This window comes from Mustela putorius, unplaced genomic scaffold (assembly GCF_011764305.1).
Source record: "Mustela putorius furo isolate JIRA1106 unplaced genomic scaffold, ASM1176430v1.1 tig00000083_pilon_pilon_pilon, whole genome shotgun sequence".
Taxonomy (NCBI): Eukaryota; Metazoa; Chordata; class Mammalia; order Carnivora; family Mustelidae; genus Mustela; species Mustela putorius.
The window spans coordinates 45,251,437-45,278,043 of NW_025421273.1; the positions used below are offsets into that span (position 1 = coordinate 45,251,437).

Consider the following 26,607-nt stretch of genomic DNA (forward strand, 5'->3'; position numbering starts at 1 on the left):
GCATAGCAGCAACCCTCAAAGATTTGGTGGATGTTAATGATGGCAGTTTTCATTCCATCACCGTTTCGTTTATATAAATTCTTGTTTGGTTCAGGTTTCACTTTCCCCTACATTTTAGTCCATTTTTCTTGACCCCAGAGGGCTTACTAACGTTCGTCCTTTTGCTGAGGCAACTCTATAAAGAAATCTCTAAAAATGACATCTGTAACAGATTTATGATCAGGGTTAAATTGATCTCATGCTTTGGTTCAAAAACAGTTGCCATGTTAGATTAAATGAAAGTGCATATACCTTCATTCAGGGTACATGGTCGAAAAAACCCAGAAAGTGATCAAGGAAACCACGTAGAAAAATACTATGGAACCAAATTAGAAGGGACACAGAGTAGGTAATTTTGTGATCATAGCTGCCTATCGCAGCTGTACAAACCAAGGTAATGAGGCGGTGATGTAATCTCTTGTAAAGAATAAACTGATTTCCCATGAGATTAAACATGAACTTCCCAACCCTGTGTGCAAGGTCCAGATATCTCCTCTGGTCTCCCCTAAACCCTAGGATCATTATGAGATTTGAATTCATGAATTGAACGACTTGTAGAGTAAGCTGAACTTTACAATCCTTTTAAAATTTTGCCTTTAATGTTTATGTCACAGTTCAATGGCAGACTTCTCATTGGTTTAGTTCCTGATGTCTGGATGGTCTTGTAATGTGACCTTTGTACCTGTATTCTCGGTGTTGGGACCCTTGCAGAACCATTATCTTAGTGGCTGGAAGAATCAGAATGAACCATCCCAGAATAGAGAAACTCTCCATCACAGAATAGATATTTGAGATTTTTCTTTTTAGTCACAGATAGAGACAGATTTCTTCATTTCTGGTTTATGACCATTAAACAATGGTTGAGAGGTTCCCAACGGTTGGATATTAAGTATTAACAGAGAGGTCATGAATGCAGCCTGTGGTCTAATCAGAACATCAGTCCCATTACCTAGCTGTCTCAATAATTGTTTATTTAAGGAATCAAATCTTTAATCTTTTAAGAACTGTATTCAATAGAACTCGTACTGCGCATGTCTTTAATTCAATTTCTCAGAAACTCAGGATGGCGCGTGCACTACGTGGTGTGACAATGAACCACAGATGTGCACAGTTCGTGTCTTCCTGTGGGTTTTAAATCTGTTAGTGAGCATTCGCCATGAGGGAGCAACCTGGGGTCTATCGTGTCTTCCTTTGTGTCCCTGTCCCCAGCTTCAGGCCAGCACGTCATGCTCCATAAATATTTGTTGAGTATGTGAAGGAACATATGGAATAGCCTTCCTTGATACAGGTCACGGTGTGTTTCATATTTAGAATATGAGTTTAGTAGACACCATTTAATTTCTGTCATATAAGAAGCACATGTATTTGTGCTTGCCTTTAATGTCATTAACTTTTTCCTAATTGAGGATTATCCCAGATCATGACTTGTCTTCCTGTTTCTAGTCATTTCTTATCACACGTAGATTTAGGCAAGCTATACACATTTGCTGACTTGATTCATTCATGTGAGATTTTTGTCCAAGGTGGCCAGAAAAAGAAAATAAGAAATACTTACCTTCATCTTCGCCAGCTAGCTAATGGAAAACTTGAAACTAAAATGACCTGAACTGGGGTACCTGGGTGACTCAGTGGGTTAAAGCCTCTGCCTTCGGCTCAGGTCATGATCCCAGTGTGGGTCCTGGGATTGAGCCCCACATTGGGAATCTCTGCTCAGCAGGGAGCCTGCTTCCCCCCATCCCTTCTGCCTGCCTCTCTTCCTACTTGTGATTTCTGTCTGTCAAATAAATAAATAAATAAATAAATAAATAAATAAAATCAATCTTTAAAAAAATTTAAAAATAAAAATAAAATGACCTGAACTTACTTAGCAAAAAAGGGTGTGCGTAGAGGACCACATGGGTATGAGTAGATAAATTTCCATTTACCAAACGCTTACAATGCACATTGTCCCATTGGCTCTTCACCACAGTCCTGGATGGAAGGTGAGGTTTTCAAAATCCCCATTAAGGGAAAACTGACACTCTGCTCAAGGGACTTGTAAGTGGCCTGTGGCTAATGAGTGTAGAGTTTAGCTCTTAAAACCTAGATTACTTATTCCAAATTTACTACACCTTCCTCTTCATTAAGTGTAAAAGGTTTGTTCTTTGTGTATGTGTGAGTGTCGAGTTGTACTTTTTTTTTTTTTTTTTTTTTTTTTTTTAAAGATTTTATTTATTTATTTGACAGAGAGAGATCACAAGTAGGCGGAGAGGCAGGCAGAGAGAGAGAGAGGAGGAAGCAGGCTCCCTGCTGAGGAGAGAGCCCGATGCGGGACTCGATCCCAGGACCCTGAGATCATGACCTGAGCTGAAGGCAGCGGCTTAACCCACTGAGCCACCCAGGCACCCTCGAGTTGTACTTTGATGCACATACTGAAGCAGGACTTTCTAAAACACAGAGTTTCCATATAAAATGACTGGCCTAAGACATGAAGGCTGTCTTGGCTGTGGTGCGAAGCAGCTGTGCATGTCTCTGAGGGAGGTCTTCCCATCTGTCTGGGACTGTCTTTTCTTCTATAAAAATGGTGGAATGAATACATGACCTGTCTCTACAGGACAGGATAGTTGGACACAGTAGATCTCAGAGGGTTCATGAATATAAATATAATCATTGCTTTTTTTTTTAAAGATTTTATTTATTTATTTGACAGAAATCACAAGGAGGCAGAGAGGCAGGCAGAGAGAGAGGGAAGCAGGCTCCCTGCTGAGCAGAGAATTTCATGTGGGGCTCGATCCCAGGACCCTGAGATCATGACCTGAGCTGAAGGCAGAGGCTTTAACCCACTGAGCCACCCTGGCGCCCCATAATCATCGCTTTAAAGCCTGTCGTCAAGAGCTATTTATTGAAAATATTTATATTTAATTTACATAGGTAGGCGATAGGGGTTGTTAGTAAAATTGCAGGTGAATATCCTTGACTGTTACCCATCGCTGTATTTTTTGAACTTCTCATCTGTCTCCTAATGTGTGCAAGAAACCTCCTCAGTTTAATGCAAAATACAAGACAGGCAGGTGTTGGGCACTCCTGCAATGTCAATTCTGTGTAATCTTTTATTGTTGTGTACTGTAAACTGCGTAACTGGACTAGAGCAATGTTTATACAAAAAAACAAAAAACAAAAAACAAACCCCAAAACACAGCTGCCTTGATCTTGAAAGCATTCCAATTATTTAAGAGCACTTTGGCTTTTTATTTTTTAATCTGTGGCTAAACATTTGTCAGAGTTTTTCGTTTGTTTGTTTATTTGTTTGTTTTGTGTTTTTTTTTGTGTGTGTGTGTATGTGTGTGTGGCTCTTTTGTGGTTAAGGTCCAGCATCTCATAGTTGTTTTTGAAGAACATCTTGTGACAGGAAAGATTTCTGCCATATAATTTGGGAAAGGACAGCTATAATAAAGTCTATTAAAAAAATCTGAACCTGACTAAAAGAGGAGTTGATGGTGCATTACTACTAAGCTTATTAATACAAAGGTGCCTTTTAGAGATTTGCTTATTTATTTGACAGAGATCACAAGTAGGCAGAGAGGCAGGCAGAGAGAGGAAGGGAAGCAGGCTCCCTGCTCAGCAGGGAGCCAGACTTGGGGCTTGATCCCAGGACCCTGAGATCATGACCTGAGCTGAAGGCAGAGGCTTTAACCCACTGAGCCACCCAGGCGCCCCCAAAGATGCCTTTTAAAGGAGGATTTTCAGTTTATAAATTCTTTAATAGGGTATTTGTTATTCTTTCTGCTTTGGCTAATTAGCAACAAAGCTTGAGGATCTGGTAGCAGTGGTATTTTATTTCATTAGAATATTAAAAAGTATTAGAGTAAGTAGTTGATCTAAAATGCAATGAATTGAATGAGTATAAAAAAATGCTTAAGACAAATGTAGAGAAACATTGATAGAGACCTTACTATGCACCAGTCTCCGTGCTAACTCCTTACGTATTTTGTCCCATTTAAGACTCAGTGACCCTTGTGCAATTGGTACTATTGTATTTCTATATTACAGTCAAGGCTGAAGTTAAGGGACTTGCCCTAAGTAATAGTCCCAGGGAATGGCAGAGCTGGGCTTTGGATTCGATCAGTTGGACTCCAGAGCCAGTGCTTTCAGTCCCCTGCCAGCTGCACATCCAGTCTGTGGTAAAAAAGGATGTAGGTCCACATGTATCCATAAGGCATATGCTTCAAGGCACATTGTTCTCCCTCCAAGGACTGTCGGTAAGTGGTAAAACAAGGTGGAGGACAGTGTTTACTTATGCTTCATCTGTCCTTTTAAAAAAAATTATATGTATCTCTATATACTTTCTTTGAAAGGTCTTTAAGGTCACCTTCAGGGAATAGTCTGGGACCCTGGGGGACTCGGGTAAGGGTGAGATTTGGGTCTTTTGAATTACTAATACTGTGCACAGATACTGTTTTAAAATCCAGTTAAACATGACACTGTTAAAATCTAGTGAAAAAAGTAACATATCCTAGGTGTTCATATATTTGAAAACTTCACTTTGGAGACATCATATCTATCTGCTTACTTTAAAGCATGAGATACGGAACATTAACGCTGCACACGAGAATGTACTGATCCAGGAAACTTGGATTCTGGGCCTGATTATGCCACTCATCAGCTCTGGAGAAGTTACTCATTCATCATCATCAGGCTTCAATTTTCTAAGCTGTAAAATGAGGAGAGAACAAGCTGTCTTCCGACTTGAAAAACCAGTAATTCCAAAATAAGTCATAAAGAAGCACTTTTTAAAAAACATTAGGTTCCTGCATAAAACGAAGTGGGCTCATGAGAAGAGTGCCATCTTGGCTGTCACTGGGCGAAAAGCACGTGTCTCCTCTGAGCGGTGCCTGTTGGTGGGGGCGTGCTGGAATTGCCGTGAAAGTGACCCAGAACAGACGGACTGATCCTTGATGCGAAACCAGGATCCCGGCTATCGTGAGCAGTGGGCCGATGGTTCTCAGTTCATGAATACAGTGTGTCAAAGTCAAACAGAAGCTGAATTCAAGACTAATTACCAACCTGTTTCAATGACTCTTTTGTTACTGATTTGTAGAGATCTATCAAGCATAGGTTCTTCAAAATTTGCTATCATTCTGGACTCCGTGAATGACAATAGAAGTTGGCAAACTTACTCTGTAAAGAGCCAAATAGTAAAAATTGTATGCGTTGTGGGCCATATGTTCTCTGTCATAGTAACTCAACTCTGCTGTCACAGAAGCAGCAGTAGATAGTACATAAATGAATGACTATGGCTGGCCTCCAGTAAAACTTTATTTACAAAAACAGGCACTGGGCCATATTTGGCCCATGGTTCCTAGTTTGCTGGACCCCGAGTTGTGATAAATGCCTCCCTTAGTTGTCTCTTTACACTGCAATCCTGAGATAAGTTACCCGATGGCCTCCCCTCTCTAATTCCTGAATGTGGGAATAAACGCTTCCCTTTTGCAGCTCCCTGCCTTCCATTATTCCTTTCTGAATAACTTAGTTCGCAAATGCAACATTCCACTACATCACCCTGATGCCAGCCCTTTTTTCCTTTTACAGATGGCCTTCCTTGTTTCTTTTTGCTCGGAACTAGTTCCTCAAGACAGGGAGTTAGAGTTTTGTTTTTGGGTTTTTTTTTTTTTTTTTAACATTCCTTTGCTTATATTACCATTTTTACGTGATTTCAACCTTGACCCCCAAGATGTTTTGCTCACATATCTTCTGTACCCAGGGAATTGTGGTAAGCCTTATTTAGAGTCTTTAAGCCATGATTGGTTAACTTCTCACTAACCATTCTCTTCCCTTTCTTCAGTGAAGATCGCCCACATTTAACAAGCCACTCTCAATGAGCCAAAGGGGTCTGGAGGTGGAATTAGTCTTGGCAAATTATTTGCAAAGACAGATGTTGGTCTCTGAACTTAATGCATTCCTGGAGAGACCCCTGCCTTGGCCAGGAGAATTGGGAACAGGCCTTGTCTGTGGTAATAATAGCTGGCTCCAGTCCTAGACAGTTCCCTCCCGACCTCCATCCCGTTCATATCCGTGTCCTATCCCTTGGTGCACCTTCCCATCTGCATCCCTTCTTTCCCAGCATTCCTCAGTTCTAAAACTTCACCTGCTATGGACAAACTTGATGCTGGCAAAGCTCTCCACTTGTATGCATGAAGGCTCATCGATTACTGTGATTTACTACACGCTTTAAATTCACTGCTTTTCCTATTCAGCAATTTAGCCGTGGCCCCGGATAAAGGTGATTTGTGTGATCCGTCTTGCTTTATGCCTCACTTGACATTCTGCCTTTTTCATGACAGGTTGCTGAATGCTATAAAGCCAGGACTTGTTAAAAAGATCAATAGATTGCCTACCCCCATTGCGGGATTGGTGAGTATCCAGAATTGAGATTTATTTTCCAATATTCCTTAGCTCTAACCTAAGGGTCATGACAATGCCATTTATTACAGTTTTCTCCTGCAATATATGTTACACTTGAATGAGGATACATTGAATCCATTAAACTGAGAGGTCACTTAAAAATGAAAGATCGCAGTTATGCCTAAATGGCAACTTAATCTTTGTTTGTATCCTTCCCATGAGTGATAAGGACCATCATTCTTAAAGAGGTTAATTTGTTTTGGGGCGAGAGGCTGATAATTAGGTTGACCCCAGGGGGAAGAATGTGATTGTAATTATGGTTTTCTCATTTCATTTTTTACTGCATTCCCCTGGAAGGAAAGGGAGGGGGGGGAGGTAGAGAAAGAGAATTTCATGATTTACAAGCAGGACTTCCATCATAAATTGCTGGTTTTGGCCTTAAAATCTACCTGTGTTTAAATACCACATTTGGAGACCAAATCTCTTCTAAAGACATAATGGGTGCTCAGGTGATCCTTATGTCATCGGGAGACTTGTCTCAGAAAAGCCCTTGCCCTCCTGAACCTATCTGTTTAGACAGACAAAACGCGTGGGGTCACATGTGGTCAGAAGCTGAAGTTTTTAATGCATTGATATATAATTCCTGGCGACTCATGTTAATTATTTAGTTGATGTTGCCTTTTTGGTGAAAAGGGGGAAAGTGGAAGATCAAGAAGACAAATATAGCTTAGTTCCGGAAGGACCGTGCACACATACACGTGTGCACAAAATGCTAAGGATGTATGTGGCCCAGTAAGGACTCACTGACTGTTTCCAGTGTGACCGTCTTCTCTGCATGTGGTTTGGCAGAAAACAATTAGAAAAATGTCAAGAATTTAGGCAGGCTCCTACACAGACCTTACTGAGGGTTGTCAGAAAGTTTCTTTGCCATATCAGGATGACTAATTAAAATTAGAGGTACCTCCTTTCCCCCGCAAAAAGAGATTCTGTTTGTGAACCATAAGGGTTTTGGTAATAAGGTTTGTGGTTTCAGCAAGTTGAACGAAGTGGATTTTTTTTTTTTAATCATAAGAATTGATATTTCTGTGAATGCATTTTATTTCCCATACTGGTCAGTAGGTAAGCTGGTAATTACTCTTTAAAAAATCTTTCTAGTGTCATTTGTTGGAATCATGTAGCCAGGTAAGTTAACAGATGGATAGACAGTAGATAAATCTGGAAGAAATGGATTTGAATATTTTATAAAATAATCTCTGTATCTGTATTATGTATTACATATAGTAATGTGTGTATATATTATTTTAGAATTTTTATGAAGTCCATTTCTTCCAAATGTTAAGGTCACAGTCTTAATAATGCTGACAAATATCTGTTTGGCCTCAAGCCTGTGGCATTTCCTGACCTTGGAACTCTGGGATTTTATGTTATAGGAATAAAATGCACAGCATGAAGTCAAGGGAGTAAAATCCACAGAAACCAAAGCAATAGCCCAGAGTCCAGAAAAGGAGAAAAGGGTTTTGAAACTTTAATTCAAATGTGAATCATAAATAATTCTAGCAAAATTACAGGTTTAGGACACGTGCGTTGATCTTTATAGCATTTCTTATCATGGATCAAATGTTACTCTTCACATATTGCCTCCACTTTAAAGCAGGCAGGAATTTGATTAAAGAAAACAAGGGGCTCTGGTTGCTTTCCTCCCACTGCTGTCCTTGACTTTTATTTCTCCTCTTCTCCTTTCCGTGTGAGTTTCCTTTCCGCTTTGTCCTTTCCATCATTTTTCCTCTTTCTTGCCCTTTTCTGAATAACACTTCCTCACTTATCTTCATTCTTTATCACCTATATCTTTTTTTTTTTTTTACCAGTTTGTTATTGTGGTTGTTTGTAATAAGAAATATATTTGGTCTTTGTCCATGTCTAGCACAGAGCTCCTAAAACCCTTGGAATTTCTTAAGCAGTAAGAGCCACGGGGACATCTTTGTAGTACTATTTGGTCTTTTGTCATTGGTTCTTGAAATAATGCTAGTCCTATAAAGTTTGAAGGAGTGTCTTGTTATTCACAACCTTTGAACCACACCTGACTTTATGTTAATGAGGTAGGTGACTTCTGGAAAGCCCCAAGGTGGGGGGTGGAGGATGGTTGCCCGGGGAACCCAACCAGGTGATTGGAGGGTTGGAACTTTCAGCCCCAGCCCCAAACCTCAGTGAAGGGAGAAGGCTGGAAGTTGAGTGCAGATGCCAGTGGCCAGTGGAGCCTCCATAAAAAACCAAAAGGGCGGGGTCTGGAGAGCTTCCTGGTTGGTGAACCCAGGGAGATTTGGGGAGAGTGGCAGGCCCAGAAAGTGTGGAAGTTCTCTGCCCTTTCCCACATGTCTTGCCCTGTCACATACTTTTCCATGTGGCTATTCATCTGTATCCTTTATAATATCCTTTATAGTAAACTGGTAAATATCAGTCCATGTTTTTCTGAGTTCTGTGAGCCATTCTAGCAAATTAACCAAGCCCAAGGAGTGGGTCATGGAAACCTCAGATTTATAGCCCATTGGTCAGAAACACAGGAGACAACTTGGCTTTGGGATTGTTACGGGAAGTGGGGAGGGGAGCAAGTCTCACAGGACTGAGCCCTTAATCTGTGGGATCTGACATGATCTCCAGGTACAGAGTGTCAGAACTGAGTTAATTGCATGATGGTGTTGGAAACACACACAGCAGAGTTATCCTTAGTTCTCCTGAAAATACTTATCTAAATGTAATTAATTGCAACCCATTCATTAATGATTCCTGATACTACAAATCTGGCCAGATGTGTTTCCTCGCCTACAATTACCTTCAAAACAGCATTGCCAAAAATTCGTACAGTAGTTGGGTTCCTGGCAAGAAACAAAACTGCCACCCTCCTCTCCTCCATCCCCCCATTCTGTTAATGTTCTTCTAGGTTCTTTCTGAAGAAGACAACAGATCTGTTGTCTCATTTCTTTCTGTATGCATGTTCTTGTCTGTCTCCATGATTCCCACTTTTCATAGCACTGACCCAAATCATCATTGCTCACCACATTTTTTTCTCCTGAACTCTGGACCTCTTGTTCGGTTTACTGGACAGCTCCATCTCAATGTCCTACCAGCACCACAAAGTAACATACTCAAATTAGAATTAAATGACCACTCCCACCCACTGATTTCCCAGTGCCAATAAAGGCATCACAGACCTATAGTTGCCCAAGTTCAGTTCTCAGAGAATCTGGCAGCTTTCCCCCATCTGTCTGCTTGTCTGCATCTCCTTGGCCCCTGAACAAGGCCTAGAGTAGGCCTGCTCTCTTGCCTGGATTATTATAGTCAACCCACAGTTCCTCAAACATTATTTATTCTCATGTACAGTGCCTTTGCTCATGATACCTCATGTGAATATAATGCTTTCCCCCTGGATTCTCAACACAATCCAATTTATTTATCAAGACCCAGTGAAAAACCACTTCCTTTGGGAAGCCTTTAATGGTTATGGTGCATATGACCTTTTATCATAGAATAACAGCATTTCTTAGTTTAGGAAAAATGGAATATATTAGAGAGATAAAAGATAACTTTTGAAATATGCTTTGGGGAGTAAGATTTTGAAAAACTGTTGCTAGCAATTTGAAATAGAAGGTATGTAAATGGTTTAATATTTATGTTAAGACATTGTAGCTTTAAACAGTTAATTGGCCATGATCAAAGTTACCAATATGTATGGTGGGTACAAACAACGAAAGGTGTCCTGGTATTGCACTAAGAAGTCACAACATCACCTTGATAGAATGTCTGCCAAAATATTTGGCCTGAATCCAACTCTGAGGGAATAATCAGAAAAGTCCAGTATGAGAGGACATACCATGGAGACACCTTCCCTCCCCAAAAGGCTAGAAGTGTGGTTACAGATGAAAGGTGACTAAGGTGATATGCCAAAAGACACGTGATCCTTGATTGAGAAGGAGCACCTGTGAAAGACATTTTTGGGACAACTGGAGGAATTTGATGTAGATCGAATATTAGATAATAGTATTTTCTCAGTCTTGAACTTCCTGCATCTGAGAACTATATTGTCAAAGACTGTTCAGCAAATAGAATTCTGTGTCTGCAGTGTATAATTTTATATACACAAACACTGGAGAGAGTGAGAGAGAGAGAGACCGAAAGGAAGGAAGAGAGGGAGGAAAATGTGGCAAAATGTTGGCTCTAGAGAAAGGGTCTATAGTTTTCATGGTACTGTTCTTGCAACTTTTCTGTAGGCTTAAACATTTGCAATATAAAGAGTTGGAAATTAAAAGACATTACTTCTCTTTTCTTGAGGGGCTGGGGTGGGCAACCTTGAGTAAGCAGTAGATTTGACCATCTTGGGTCAGCAGAGATGAAGTCTTAATTTATTTGACAGAGAGAGAGAAAGAGAGAGAGGGAAGCAGGCTCCCTGCTGAGCAGAGAGCCTTATGCGGGGCTCAATCCAAGGACCCTGAGATCAGGACCTGAGCCGAAGGCAGTGGCTTAACCCACTGAGCCACCCAGGCGCCCCTGAGATGGCAGACTTTTATGTGAGCACATTTTTCACATGACATTTTCTTCCTCTTTTATTTGTGACAGTCAGGAAAGAGCAGACAGCTGCTCAGGTGCTACCCACAGACCTCTAGTCTGGTTTGAACTCTTGTCAGGCGGTTGACAGGTCCTTGACCATCTAGCGATCAAGAAGTCCTCAGTAGCAGGGGCCACGGAAACCTAAGAAGTGTGGCCAGGAGGGTTTTCATGCCTGGAACCCATGCCTGTGTGTCTTAATGGCCTGGTGCTGAGAAGAATCCATTAAGATGGCCCAGCTGCTTGACTTGAAGATAAATAGAAAAGTGTGTTTTCACAGAGCAACCCCAAATTATAAACACGTGTAGATTTACAAAGGCATGAATAGGTGTAGTTCAGCCCCTGAGTTGATCTGTGGTTGCAAAGAATTCAGGGGTGAAGGTGTTAAAACAAAGTAGTTGAAAATGATTTCCTGGCAAGGATGCAAAGACCCTGGATCCGGGTCTGGGTTTCTTCTGTAAGGATTGCTGACATACGCAGCCGCGTGGTGACTGCCTGCAGATGCTCGCATTCTTTTTTAGGTGTTGGTGATACAGTGAGCTGTTGCCAGAGACAAAGACCTCAGATTTAGGTCTTGGCATACCAAAGACGTTGAAAAATGCTGCCCTTTAATCTGCCAGTGTGTCAGGATTGCACAATCAAGCCACATCCCAAAATGTAATTTAATGGTCATTAGAGAGTGTGCGAAATTCTCTTTCATCCCAGAAACAGACTCTGTGGAAGAGACACAAATGTATGAAATCCTTGCTAACAATAGGAACTTAGGGATGAAGCTTTCTCTTGCACAGATTTTAATTGTAACGGCCATTGTGTATGTGTGAGTGTGTGTGCGCGCGCACACGTGCGCATGTATGAAGTGTAATGGGGAAGAGATGATATTTGGGGATTCTGTCCTCGGAAGCGGAACCTTTGCAGAGCTATCATGAAATATTTGCCTGATCTTGCCTGTGAATCCATGAGGATGAAAGCGATTTGTGAAAAAGGGAATTTTACAGGCGCACCTGGATGGCTCAGTGGCTTAAAGCCTCTGCCTTCGGCTCAGGTCATGATCCCAGGGTCCTGGGATCGAGCCCCGCATCGGGCTCTCTGCTCAGCGGGGAGTCTGCTTCCTCCTCTCTCTCTCTCTGCCTACTTGTGATCTGTCAAAGAAAGAAAGAAATTTTTAAAAAATCTTTTTAAAAGCAGAATTTTACAGCTGGAGGGGCATCTTAGAGATATTTGGGTTACAGATGAGGACATGTGGGTCTATAAAGGGGAACTCTGCCCAAGATCACACAAAGAGTAAATGCCGAGATGGGTCCAGAGGCCAGGTCACCCTCCTTTTTGGTTGTCTTTCTCATAAATGCTTCCAGTTGAAAATGGGATACATGTAAATGACAGATATTTCCCCTCTGTGGAAAAGAAGGGAAAGCAAAGACTTGCTTTTTTAGTTCATCTCTCTCCTGCCCCCGCCATCTTTTGGCCACTACCTTCTAAGTATCTTCCCAAGCTCTGTGAAAGGCTTTAACTTCTTGGAGCAACTCTTTGCCTCATGAATGCTAGAGATCTGACTCTAGCTGAAGTTCAGTAAGGTTTAGCAGAAATGGAACTGGTAGAATTATCCTACCATTTAGTTAGCCTAACCCACTCAAAAACTTATTTTTTAGAAAAAGGATGTATTTTTCCTTAATCCAAAGATAAGATTGCAAATATACTTAGAGCTGAGCTTCCTGAAATGGATTAAAAAATGTAAGTTTCCATAAACTCTGTGGACTTTAGGAAGCTTTCAAAGGGTATCTGCTTTATTTTACGAAACTGATAGCAGATGGGGTGGTGTTTCATCATCTGAGGGAGGTCAGAGCAGGGGAAGAGATGAAAAGGCTGTAGAGATTTCCATATTATGAGAAGCTTAAAAATATTGTTCTGGACAAAAAGTAAACACACAAAGCTGTTGAAAACTGAGTAGCAGTTGTGAAAAGCCCTTACACAAACGTCATCATTTTAGGAAGATGACAACACCATAGATGTGAGGCCCACATCTATGTTTTGGGTCTCTGCCTGCCAAGGACTGGTTTCCTGCAAATCCTACCTGCAGGTTAGCTCCTGTGTGCCTTAGCTCATCTCCAGCAATGTCCGATGTTTTAGGGTTTTATTCTACAACTGCCTTTAGAATTTTTCGAGCATTTCCCTTCCCTTCAAGAGGCTGGCTTATAGGTGTCCTCAGAAGAAGCCAGTCCAAGTTCTCTTCTCAGCCTCTGTTTCTCTTCCACTTGAAGTTATGGTTTGAGGCCAGGAGGGAGGCAGAGCATGCAAAGAGGGGCGCCAGAGGTGTAAATGACCATAATAATAAACATCATAGAGTAAATGCCTAGCACGGACCAGGTACAGTGCTGGATTATCCGTAGTCTTTACAACTGCCCTGCGATGTAGTTATTGCTCTATCCTTACATATCTCAGGAAACAGAGGTGCAAAGGCGTAAGTTACCAGCTTTCCAGTAAACAAGAGGCAGAATTGAGATTTGGACCCTGGTTTGCCCAACTCCAGAGACCGTGCCCTTTCTGGTATGTTACACTATGTCCTTTAGGCCTTTTACTATGTCACTGGACCTCAACACTCCTGAATATCTATTTCCAGAAGTGTCAACCTCTAAGGAGGTCTCATATGTTTTGAGAAGACAACCTCTCATCCATCTCACTTAAGGTTTATTAACTTTGCCAAATTGAGGTGGTGGCCTGTTTTTAATGGGTAAAATTTAAAATCAGTCTCCATGCGGCCACACCTCAAGCCCCACAGTCCATGGGGCACCCGTTCAACAAATGATAAAATAATAGATTAGAAATCTTTACTGAAGTCTTAAAAAAGAATGTTAGGAGTGCTTCTGTTTATAACGTGCAGCAGAACTTTCTAAAATGCCCTCCTCTCTTTCTGTTAGAGTTTCTCTCTCAACACATACACATACACACGCACAAATCTTACTCTTGCCAGCTCACTTCAAATCTCTCCCCATCTCCAACTTCCTAAAATCGTGCAGACTCACACTGGACTCAGTCTCATCTGTCTTGCTTCTGGTCCTTTTCTCTGTCTCTGCTCACCCTCAGCCTTTTCTAGTGCAAAGCAGTCCGCTACACTCAGCTCCTTTCAATTCCCCCTTCACACATGGTTCTGATTCTGGTAACAAAGACTCGGGAGGTAGGCGACACAGAATTCTCCGTCACGGCCAGGGGAGGGGGAGAGACTTGGAATCCTCCCTCTCAGTGTGTTTTCCCGCCTTCCTCTGGTCTTTGCGGTAGTGGCGTGGTCATGATGAGGGGTCTCCGGAGGTGGTCTTGCTTGTCTTTGAGGGACAAGTGAAAACTGGCAGCTGAGAGATGTTCTGTGTGCAGGAGGTATTTTCACAGAAAGAAATGAATAGACCTCGGGAAGAATCTCAGCCAAAATTGAGTTTAATGACACACTTTCCTTTATCCTCATCCCTGGCACGGTGAGAGAAACCTCGGTCATGTTCTCATACCACACACAGAAGGAATGCTCAATTCGCTCCTTTTGAGTATGGTGCCAAGGCCGGGCAGAGGTAGGGATGGTGGTTAGCATTTTAGTAGGTTTGGACACAACTGAGCAAAGACTGCAGGAAAAAACAACAACAAAACATGCAAAGTCTTTGGTGCTCGATCCTGCCTTCAGTCAAATGGTAGAATGTGAACCTGGGCGGTGCTTAGTTCATTTGATGCCCCCCAAGTCAGTATGGCTTGTGTGCTGCTAGTTCTAACAGCTTTCACCGGTAGCTTTTAAGAGTACTGATGGTCTCCTGTCCATTATCTTCTCGAATAACTTTCTCTGGCTGCCCACTGCATATGGAGTATAATACAAATACCTCAGAAAGGCATTTAAGGCTTTCCCTGAGCTAAGGTGACATTCTAGTTTTATTTCCCACTGAATATATTGCTCTTGGGAACCAGGACTACAGGTAATTGGTGAACTAAACCAAAAGACTTGACTGCATAGTGAATACCAGGTAAAAGTGTGACCATTGATGAGAGCCATTCTCCAGTGAGTTGGACAGAATGAAAGAATTCTGCTGCCTACTGATGTGATTGGATCAGACCAATAAGTTGGCTCCCTTGAACATCTATTTGGAGCACTTGGGAAGACTGAATGGAGGGTTGTTCTTTCTTTCTTTCTTCTTCCCATTCATCCTGTGATTATCTACCTGCTGATTTTTTTATTCAGTGACTGTATAATTATCCATTACTGTGTAAGAGATTACCCCAAGACTTAGTGACTTAAAACAAGATTTATTGTCTCATACTTCCTGTGGGTCAAGACTCTGGGCATGGGTTAGCTGGGTCCCTGGTTTAGCGTCTCTCAGAAGGCAACAATCAAGGAGCTGGCCGATGCCATGTCAGGACTTGACAAGGGAAGGATCTGCTTCTAAGCTCACTCACGCGGGTATTGGCAGGATTCAGTTCCTTGTAGGATGTTGGCCAAAGCTGTCTTCTGTCCCTTGCCATGTGGGCCTGTTCACATAAAACATCTTATAATGTGGCAGCTCATTTCACCAGAGTGAGCCAGCAAGAAGAACTGGAAAGAGAGAGAGAGAACAAAGAAGATGGAAGTTACAGTCCTTTTTAACCTTATCTTAAAAATAACGTTTCATCCTCTCTGCCATATTGTCTTAATTAAAAGCAAGTCACAAAAATAAGATAAAACAAAAGCAAGTCCCTAGTCAGCCCACCCTCCAGGGCAGATCGCACAAGGACCTACAGGGTGACCAGGAGGAAGGGTTCCTGGGAGCTCTTCAGAAGCTGCCTGCCACTGTGAGTGAAATGGTTATGTTAATCTATTTAGAAATCAGGCCAAAGATTGCTTATTTTCCTGAAAATGCATCTCTTATAGGGCTTTAAAGATAACGCAGTTTTCCTTGGACCTCCTCTCTTGCATGACACTTCAGCTCTGTCTTCCAGCTTCCCTCTGCCCAGATACACTAAAGAGAGATGACATGTTCTCTCTTGCTTCCCAACTGAAAACCTACTTGTGACTCAAGACATAATTCCTGCCTTTCAGGAGGCCACGTTCTGAGAGACAAATATATACATACAGTCTAATAAAGATAGAACTTGAAATGTTAATGAAATAGAATATGCAGGGAGGGACAAGAAAAAAAATACCTATTTGAGATTAAGAACTTGGGAAGTTGTGGGATCTGTCTGAACTGGGCATCCACTAATAGTGAAGAGTAAAGAGTTGGGAGAAGCACATTCTAGCTTCCAGGGATGGAAGGAGAATGGACTGAAGCCACAAGAGCCCAGGTCTTGTCTGGAAGGGCTAGTATTTGCATGTGGCTGCAGCTGGGGTCTTAGGACCCCTGAGAGAAATCAGTGCTGCAGAAAATGGACAGGGGACAGTAAGCTGAGACCAGACATGCCACCTGGAGGTGTTTGGACATGTTTTCTATGAGTAAGAGCCATTGAAAACAAAGGAATCCCATGTCCCAGACAACTGTGTGAAAAGCAGACTGTGGAAAGAGACCAGCAGCAAAAGTCAGTTAGGACACAAGTAGTCCAAGCAAGAGATGACAAGCTCCTAAATCTTGGTAGAAGCAGTGGGAGTGGAGGTGAGGAGATAGAATTTATGTTTCTATGTTTTTCCCTGAGTATAATTTGTCATCAATTACAGGACACACCATTTTGTGAAATATGACTAATTGAAAAAAGCTGCCAATTAATTTATGGCATGGCAGTAAGACACCAGTGATGGAAAGATGCATATTTATCTCAGAGGTTTTAAAAAAAAGTGTACATTGTAGAACTGATAAAATCGGATAAATAATCTGAGGAAAATGACATCTACATTTTGGACTCAAACAACCTAGAAAATAACTATGCCATTAAAAGGAATCATGGGAGCTGGGGATGAAAAGTGGGTTCCAAGAGAAAAGATGAATTCTCTCTTGGACATTTTGCGTTGGCTCTATCTAAGAGGTATTCATTCATGTGCAGATGTCTGGCAGACTACTGGAAATGTTGGTTTGGAACTCAAGGAAAAAGTTATAAAAAAATTGGATGAGGTTAATGAATGGATTATTTTGAAGTTAAATCCTTATGCTTTAGTTTATGTGAGACAAGTTATTTCTTTTTCTAAAACCACAAGCTTTGAAGCTTTTCCCTCCCAAATTATAGTCTTATCTTTGGAGTGTGTGAGCTATGTTGGCAGAAATAGTGAGGAGGAAGGAGAGGTGTTGAAATTAGCTGGAGACCACAGGAGGAGCCATTAGCAACTGCACTTAGATAGGAAAATCATGACAGATCGTGGCTTAGGAAGATCTCCAAATAACTGACAACTAATTGAAATACAGTATCTACCAATCTCGTAGCTGCTAGCTTCTCATATTCCCTGAGACTTCCCTCTTAGTACTAGGTAAGCAGGTTAGTATTCTAGCATCGCCATGACAGAAGATCCCTGCCTGGGGGGCCTAAAGTAACAGAAACGAACTTTCTCACAGTTCTGAAGGCTGGAAGTCTAAGATCAAGATGAGGGTAAGGTTGGTTTCTTCTGAGGCCTCTCCCCTTAGCTTTCCCACAGCCATCTTTTTATATTGGTCTCTACTGTGTGCCTGCGCATATCTATGCCCTAATCTCTAGATTAGAAGGTCATGGATTATATTGGGATTAGGGCCCACTCTAATGGTAATTATCTTTTTAAGTACCCTATCGCCACATGTTGTCACATTTCTGAGTTACAGGAGTTCTGACTTCAATATATAAATGGGGTGGGGAGGGGTACCTGGGTGGCTCAGTGGGTTAAAGCCTCTGCCTTTGGCTCATGTCATTATCTCAGGGTCCTGGGATCGAGCCCCGCATCGGGCTGTCTGCTCAGCGGGGAGCCTGCTTCTCCCTCTCTTTCTCTGTCTGCCTCTCTCCCTACTTGTGATCCCTGTCTGTCAAATAAATAAAATCTTATAAATAAATAAATAGGGCAGGGGGCTACGCTCGTCAGCCCATAACAGTGAGTAAGCCAGCCAAGTACTTTACTCATATGTGTTATGAATGCCTAAACCAGCTAGCTAAAATCTTCTTCGTGCACCAGAAATTATTTTTCCAAGCTTGTTTCCATAATTATTTTGTGTCTGTGTCGAGGTGGAGGGTTAAATATAGCAGTGTTATAAAACTTTTTTTCGAGTTTTTTTTTCCCCTTCCTGTCCCTGGCAGGGGGGGTTGGGGAAAACCAAAAAACCATTCTTTGAAGAAAGCAACCACTTGTTCTCTCTTATCTTTCATTGGACGGCGTTCAGTAGTTTGTGACATGACATCAGTTCCTCACTCTTTTCCCCTCAGGAACAGACCTTCAGTTAGGAACTGTGAGGAAAAAATATATATAATAGCAGGAAATACATATTTTAGCCTAAGTTTTACTTCTGTTTTTTGGAACCAAGTTTTAGCTTGTACTCTGAAGCTGGAGTTGTAGGGGTTCTGTTGCTTGACAACAGAAGAAATTTCACCTTATCTCTGTAAGCATTGTATGAAAGGGTCAAACCGTGCTAGGCTCAACCAGTACTTCTCTTATAATGTGCCATAATCTGAGATTGTTTTTGTAGGAAGTTTGTCTTGGCAAACATTTCAAAAGGACTTGCTAGACACCTCTCTTGTAATTAGCTGGTTTCCTGCTAGAATCTTGGGTCTCCCCTTGTCTCAGTGGGTATGAAGATTAGCTTCCCTCTGTGTCGTTCTCTCCCCAATATAAAGTATTATATTTCTGAGTCAGTTGGTTGATATTTATCACTTGTTGATAAATTAATTGTTGATTTATTAATTGTTGCTATTTAACTTTGCTTGGTTTCAAGTTTTTGTTGGACTTGATTATGTTCCACACTTATCTAAAAAAATAAAAGGATGACTGATAGGGTTTTATGGGAATGGTACTTCCCCTCTGTGATCCTCCTCCCTAAAACCCATCACCTTTGTCTGACCGTGAGAAAAATATCAGACAAACCCAGAATGAAGTACAAAATATCTGGCAGGGGATGACTCCTGTCAAGGCCATCAAAAAAACGGGAAAAATCCAGAGGAACTTAAGGAGATAGGATAAGTGAAAATAATGCGGTGTCCTGGATCGGATCATGGAACAGAAAAAGCCCATTAGCGAAAAACGAATGAAATCCAAACAAAAACCTCGTATTTAGTGAAGAGTCGCATCCCAGTGTTTGTTCATTAGCCGTCATAAATGTGTCTCACGGCCGTGTCAGATGCGGACTACAGGCTCTGCCGGGATGCTCCGTACTGTCTTTGCAGTCTCCTGTAAATCCAAAAACTGTACTGAAATAAAAAGTTCCCTTAAAAACTAGAATGAAGTCAAAGATAAAACAGAGTATAATGCATGGAGACGATACGCTAGGAAAGAAACACAGAGGTTATTAATAAATATTGAACGTCAGCCGAACATTTGATGTATCAGTACTAATAGTTGGCAGGTTATGGGGCGGCAGTTGGCGCATCAATCTAATAAGCTTTTATAAATGATGAATTGGTTGTAGACACTGTATTTTATAGCATTCGAAAATTCCAAATGGTAAATCCACATGCAAGGTTTCTGTTCACGTATTTCAGGATCCCCGTTTTTAGACTTTTGCACGAAGAAATATTTCATGTCCTTGAGGGAGGTTTAATAAAAAGCAACAGGTGGGAAATGGGTTTTGCAGTAGCTTGAACGGTCATAACCATAAATACTAGTATCTCGGAATCATACCGGCGGAGCACTGTAAACACATTAATCATCCAACAGTGCAGAAATTCCAACCTCAGATGTCATCTCAACTTCAGGCACAAAGATTCAATGCCTACATTTAAATTCAAAGCACTGAATGGATATGATGAGTCTTTATTTTCGTGGGGAATTCATGGAGTGAGTTTACCAGTTTCCTCATTTATACAGTGCATTTGATAAGCCTCCTCTCCATACGGTGGGATTGAATGAGACGATGTACATAAAATGCCTAATATGAAAAAAACCGCCTAATATGGTTTGGATGGTACATAGTATATTTCCAATAGACTTGTATCTGTGCTTATTATTTATTATGCTCACGATGATTGCAAAGGCTTTAGGATTTCAGAAAGGGAATCAGAAAGGCAGTGACTTGAGTTGGGGTGGGTGGGCAGTCAAATAGCTACTTTGTTTCAGAGTTAGAACTTGAACTCTCATCCCTCAGGTCCTCTTGCTTGGGCACCTTTCCCACAGCCACATTGACCGATGGCATCAGGTGCCTACAGGGCACTAGCAGCTGTCGCAAAGTTCTCCAGCAGAATTGCATTCGGGCCCCTGCCTCTCTTGGGGATTCTGTTCCCCTTCCTCAGAGGGAGCAGAATTCTCCGCCTCCCTCCCCAATAGGTGTGGCAATCACGCTCTCTTCCAGTAAGTTCCCTTTCACTTCATCAGCATTTCAGGCTGCGGCAGCCTGCTCCTGGGCAGAGCTGGGTTTGCTGTGCTGGGGACAGGCTGGGGAGAGAGAATGTGAGGGAAGGTTGCAGCTGCTGTGTCCTGAGCACCACGAAGAGATGCCCCACCCATCTCCTGGTGTGGGCACGCTGGAGTTTAACGCAGAGCAGGAGCACATGGCGGGGTAAGTAAGACCCATCACCTATATGTGTTTACGGGTGTCCATGAGGGAAGGAAAGAAGCTATTTAGAGGTTAACACTTGGTTTAAAAAAAAAAACAAGAAGTTCCTTTTATACACTTGCGGTGTGGCTAAAATACGATCACAGTTCCTTTCCTCTGGAGTTCACCTTGTCCTCTGATAATTCGTGCTACCTGTTGCTTTTAATGAAGTTTTTTCTATCCTCTAAGGAAAGCCTGTTTTTGTTTTTGTTTTTTGTTTTTCCTTTTGGGGTGTGCCATGGAAGACACATAGACATATAGTTTGGTCAGAAGAAAGAGGATTTTCAAGAATTTTGCAAATGAAAAGCAACTGTGCTACATTTTAAAGATTTATCCCAACAGCAGTCCTCTGGGCCCCCACAGCACGTGGTGTCATCGGGAGAACGCGACTGCCAACGTCTGAGGTGTGGTTTCACCTGAGCCCCCTCTCACATTCTGTTCCTCTTTCCACCCACCTCTAGGCGATCTACAAATCTCCATTTCTTAAGATGAGGAGGGAGAGAATTGAGGAGGGGGTTTAAAGACGCAGCGAGTCTGGGCTCAAGGGCTGCTTCTCCCCATCTAGCCCTCCTGGAACCTCGTCCTTCAAAGTCAGTATTATTGCCGGCCGGGGAAGGAATGGAGGTTATTTCTGAGCAATTCTCTAATAAAATCCCTGTCGGACCTGTCTGAATGCTAACGGCTCCATGGCACTGGTTATCTAGGGGAAGGAAATTTTCCTTCGTCAAATTTATGAGGCCGGGTTGAAAACCAAGCTGAAACAGAACCTGGCGAATCCCCATGGCAAAATGATTCATCTTCGTAGAGTTGGAAAATCTATTTTTATCACCTTTATTCAGCCAACTCCTCATTTTTATTCCCTCACTGAATGGCTGCTATTTCCTTCACGGTGCTGAATAAACCAAATGCCTCGGGAGTCAGAAATCTCCCTTCGGGTCGTTCCCAGCGGCGCTGATTCAGCAGCCTCGGGGTGCAAAGGATTGTTTTGCGCTGCCTGGGTGGGTTCTGCTCAACGTGAAGGTCAGACCAGACAGAGGCCGCAGGCGTCCGCAGCCTGCCTTTCATCCAGAGGTTCTGCCTCGGTGCAAGCCCCTCTGCCTCCCGCCTTTGGTGGAAGGTGTGTTCGGGATGGGGGTGGGGGTCCCCCGCTACCCCAGGAGACCTCTCCGAGGATGGGAAGAAGGGGCCAGAATATGCTACTCTCTCTCTCTCTTTCTCTCTCTCTCTGGCTTGCCTTTTTGACCATGAAGCAGGGTCCAGCAAGGTTGCCAAGGGACTTCAAGACACCATTTTCTTCATTTCTTTAGTTCCATTCAGATCTCTGTCTGTGCCATCACAGGCTGTAGCATCTGGCCCCTGGCTCTTGCTAGAGTTCCACAGAAGGCTGAGAGAAGGGATAGCTGTGTTCTCTGTAAGGGATTTTAAAAAGATAAAGAGAAGGAAAAGCTTCTTCCTAAATGTCCCAGGCTAGCAGATTCTGTGTGCGTACTGTTGGCAACGGGGAAAGCAGAGGGGATGAGGACTGTGACATAGAAACGATGTTCGTGGTTGTGGGGGGGGGGGTTGTTTGCAGCATTTGGCACATAACAGGCACTCAGTAAAGGTTTTATTGAATGGTTGGCTGGGGTATAATTCCTCACGGCCCTCAGTTAGTCTCCTCGACAGCTGTTTTTCAAGAGGTGGTATGGTGTGGTGATTAGGAGCTGGCATTTTGGAGTCCGATGGCCGAAATTCAAATCCTGGATTTGCAGTTGAGCTGTGCGTTCCTGGGCAGGGTTGGGAAGTCCCGGAGGCCTCTGTTTCCTGGTCTGTCAAATGGGAATAATGTAGTCACTACCTTATATGCTTTTCATAGAGATTGAATTAGCTAATAGAGGTCAAGAGCCTAGAATTTTGTCTGTGATGTGGTTCCAGATACGAAGAGGAGGAAGAGCAGGAGAAGGACAGGGAACGGGAGGGGGATTGGTTATTGGGATGAATTTGGGAACTTTGGAGATTTTGACTGTGTCTTTTGGGTTCAGTAATTCCCTTAAGCCAGGATTTCAGTGATTTACAAACCACCTTTGGTACAGAGAATAACTTGAGAATAAAAGAATAAAGTGGAATTTGAGGGGAAAAAAGTTACTTCTAGTCTCTCAACAAATAGTTATAGAGCTCCTCCTCCATGCCAGGTACTAAACTAAACATGGGCTGTTCAGTGCTGAAACAAACACAGTCTCAAATGCTGTGGTCTACACTCTGGTGGGTACGAAGGATTCATTGGCTCAGGGAACACGGCTGCTATGTTCCTTTCTCACTGTTAAGAAGATATGTTGACCTAAAACAATGATGCTTTCAAGCGTGGCAGCCAATAACGAGTGAGGGGTAAGGAGATAGGGAGAGTTGTATGCTTATGGAGTGATGTGCAAAGCCCATTTCTGTGGTACGAGGTAGGTAGGAATGGGTATTGGACTGACCCATGAAACTAGAGGGGAATCCAAAGCAGTGATGTGTATAATTGATCTCTGGAACATAAAGGAACACAGATAGTGAAATAATGACAGAACCAAAGCAGTTGTTATAATGATATGAAATAAGAGCCATTAGGCCCCAAGAGTCTTCAAGGTATAGATTGAAGGTATAGATTGGAAAAGGCTGAATTCCTTCTCCCTTTCCAGCTCCCTGCCCCTCCATGGCAGGTAGGCTTCTGCTTGGTCCTTTCAGAGCCCGGAGCCTCGCATCTCTTGGAAATACAAGGATGTATGGGAGCTACTTATCTGCATCTGGTTTGGCCAGTATGTAGGACATTCTGATGTTTCAGTTTGGAGAATCTTTTTTTTTTTGACTTTGGAGAACTTGCCCAGTGATTTGTACCAGCCCTATTAAGCCATTCACTCAGTTTTTCCAGATCTGGTTTTGAGTGATGATTTTATCCTGAGATGTCTTACAGCCCAGACCTGGGAAAGTCACTTCATGTGATCTATGGAATGGAATCATGAACAGTTTTTCATTCTACTTTCATCCTGGTGACTGGATTAATTCCTGGGATCTCTGTTTTCTGTAAACAGTCATTTCTTCCCCAGCAGCCATCTCTCAAGAAACAGAGCTTATGAAGTGAGTGGGACATGGCTGTATTCAGTTCTTACTGTGTGATCCCCATGTAAGCGTTGGCAATGAGCTCCCCGGTATTTTTGTGGGTGGTGCTGGAGAATGAGTTTGGTAAACAGCCCCCTGGCTATTGTTGGCCAGATCCCTGCAAATACCATAGAGGATACAACTTGAATATTCACTGAGATTTCCCTGCCCTTCCTAGAGCTGACCCTAGCACTGACATCAGAAAACCTGACCTGAGCCATGTTGTAAGATGAGGAGCAGCCGGGAGCTGGCCTGTGTTTGCTGGCTTATTCTTGGCTGCTCTGTGCTGGAGTGGGGTTCAGACTGCCTCAAGTTCCCTTTCCTCTTATTGCACAACAAAGGGATTTTCACCCTAGTCCTGAGTTTGCTGGAGTCTCTTCTGATAGACTCTCATTTCATCTTCCTCCTTTCTGTTTAAATTTTCACTCTCAGAATAACTAACCAACCTTAAGAGAGCCTAACTTATTAATTTTATGCAGACTCTGTTACTGCTGCATTTTGCTTTTAGGAATATGGAGAAGCCTAGGAAATTCATATTTATATCTATATCCATATATGTATCCACATATATATAATCTATAGATAAAGGTGTGTGTGTGTGTGTGTGTGTGTGTGTGTGCAGATGGTTTGTTTTCTGAGAAAGTACTAATGGTAGGAGGTGTTTGCTCTCAAACTAGTCAAACAAGGTAATTGAGGACTAAAAATTTAAATAAATGAAATTAGCAATAAGAACCTGTGGGAAAAAAAGAAATACGTAGGAGAAAATCTGATTCAAGTAGACTTATAAAACAGAAACGGGTTGGGAAGAGGGAAGGAGAAAATTGATTGGCTGGCAGCTAGCCCTCCTCTTTCCTGACTTACTTTTTTTTTTTCCTGCCCTTCAATAGCCCATGCTACCTATTTTCAGAGGTTGACCTATTTTCCCCATTTCTCTCTTGTTCCGTTATTGTAAAATAAGTATTTGTAAGATTTCTTGCCACATGGTTATTTCAGCTGTACCCAAAAGTCCATCCATCGCTGTATTTTATGATACCATGAGCAAACCTGAGCTAGGCATTTTCCTACGTCAGAGCGACAGTCTCACATCAGGGCAGGGATTAACAGTAAGAGAGGAAGAATTTACTGTGTGCACTTAGATGAACTCCAATACAGTGACAAGAAGAATTAAAAAAAATGATCAAAATCTTAATGGGTCTCACATTACTGCTAAAGAATTAATCCATTTTGATGTTAGCAAAACTGACTACCAAATATAATGGTCAAGAGATCAGTCGACTTTTAAGAAATAATTAATGGGGGGCACCTGGGTGGCTCAGTGGGCTAAGGCCTCTGCCTTCGGCTCAGGTCATAATCCTGGAGTCTTGGGATAGAGCCCCACATTGGGCTCTCTGCTCAGTAGGGAGCCTGCTTCCTCCTCTCTCTTTTTCTACCTGCCTCTCTGTCTACTCGTGATTGCTGTCTGTCAAATAAATAAATAAAATCTTAAAAAGAAATAATTCATAGTCCTATCTTTGGTATCAATGTTTTTTGATGAGTGACATGTTGATTTGATGAGAGCGAAAATTTGTGATTTGTGAGGGAGAAAGTAACCCGTGGGACTGAGTCTAAGAGAGGCACAAGTGTTTTGTCCCTAAGAGAACTTGAATTTTAAACAGTTGGATTTTTCATGAGATTTCCTCAAAACAACAAGAACCGCCCCCCCCCCCCCCAACACACACACCAGGTTTAATATATGACAATTAGCCTTTGGGTCCATTCTGTCCCAAACTGAAGCTTTCTTCTTTTTCTTTGAGCGCAGAGATCAAGGCTAGCATGTTCTCCAGTAGACTGAAATGTATCCTTGTGATCATTCTGTCTGCATTACAAGCATGATTAGTTGGACAGCAGATGAAGGAATGTTGTCACCATCTCAATTTTTCCATCCCTGTCTGAGTTCCCCCTGCAGGCTTCAGAACCCCAGAGGAGAGCTACACTCCAGGGTCCTGATGTCTTGGCCAGGTTTCTGATGAAAAAACAAAGACATTACTGTGTCATACTTTTATAGAGAGCATATGGTGTGTATTTATTTTGTGATAGGTTTTTATCACTTGGTAGAAAGATGTTACTGTATTTGAAGTGAACGATCACTCTCCCCATCATTTCACAGATCCTGGTTGTTTTTTCACATGGGTGACGGATTTAGGGGGCACGTCGACAAGACTGCCATGGAAATATTTCCTCTTCTAGAAGCGGACTTCTGTCTTTTTATCTGAAATTTAACCTTTTTGCCCATGGTCAGGGTCTCCTGCAGCAAATAACATGGTGAATTCTCAGTCTTGTGTCTCTGACTCCCCACCCCGTCTCTCCAGCCTCCTCAACTCCAACGCATGATTATGCTGGTTGCCTTTTGTGTTATGCTTTGGCTTGTAATGGGCCAGCTGAAAGATAAACTGCTATTAAATAAATCTCTGACCCTTTTGAAAACAAATAGAGCTGTTGAAAGAGTTTAAGAACATAGTGACTCCTTGAAAGATGGTCAACATTCTTGAACCCTTTGACTAAAAATGAATTTTCTTCTGTGTGTGTGTGTATGTGTGTGTACTGAAATTTATAAAAAGGAACCTCGGTAGCAAGATATTTGAAGCCTTTTGTGTTCTTAACCTTGCAGTGTTTTTCTTGGCAAGAGTTGAAGAAAACGTAGCTGTCATCTATTTTCTGCTCCCGTTGAGGAGAGCAGCTGGAGTGGGAGACTCTGGGGTGGCAGGGAGAGGCCTGCAGTGGAGATAGAGGCCCTGGTGCCACTGGGGACCCAATGCTTACCTACTTATTCCATTGCCTTTACCCTGCTCCCCAAGGTGGAATCTTTTTT

At 42.3% G+C, this 26,607-nt stretch overlaps 1 protein-coding gene across 18 annotated transcripts in view; it reads left to right on the forward strand.

Annotated features, from left to right (window-relative positions):
• The window catches only part of LIMCH1 (LIM and calponin homology domains 1), a 326,042-nt gene that overhangs the window by 149,717 nt on the left and 149,718 nt on the right, over positions 1 to 26,607 (forward strand). For all 18 annotated transcript variants that reach the window (XM_013062177.2, XM_013062179.2, XM_013062180.2 and 15 more), the window contains exon 3: positions 6,360 to 6,429. In XM_013062177.2, coding sequence (XP_012917631.1) covers positions 6,360 to 6,429 — 70 coding nt within the window. The remainder of the gene's footprint in view (positions 1 to 6,359; positions 6,430 to 26,607) is intronic.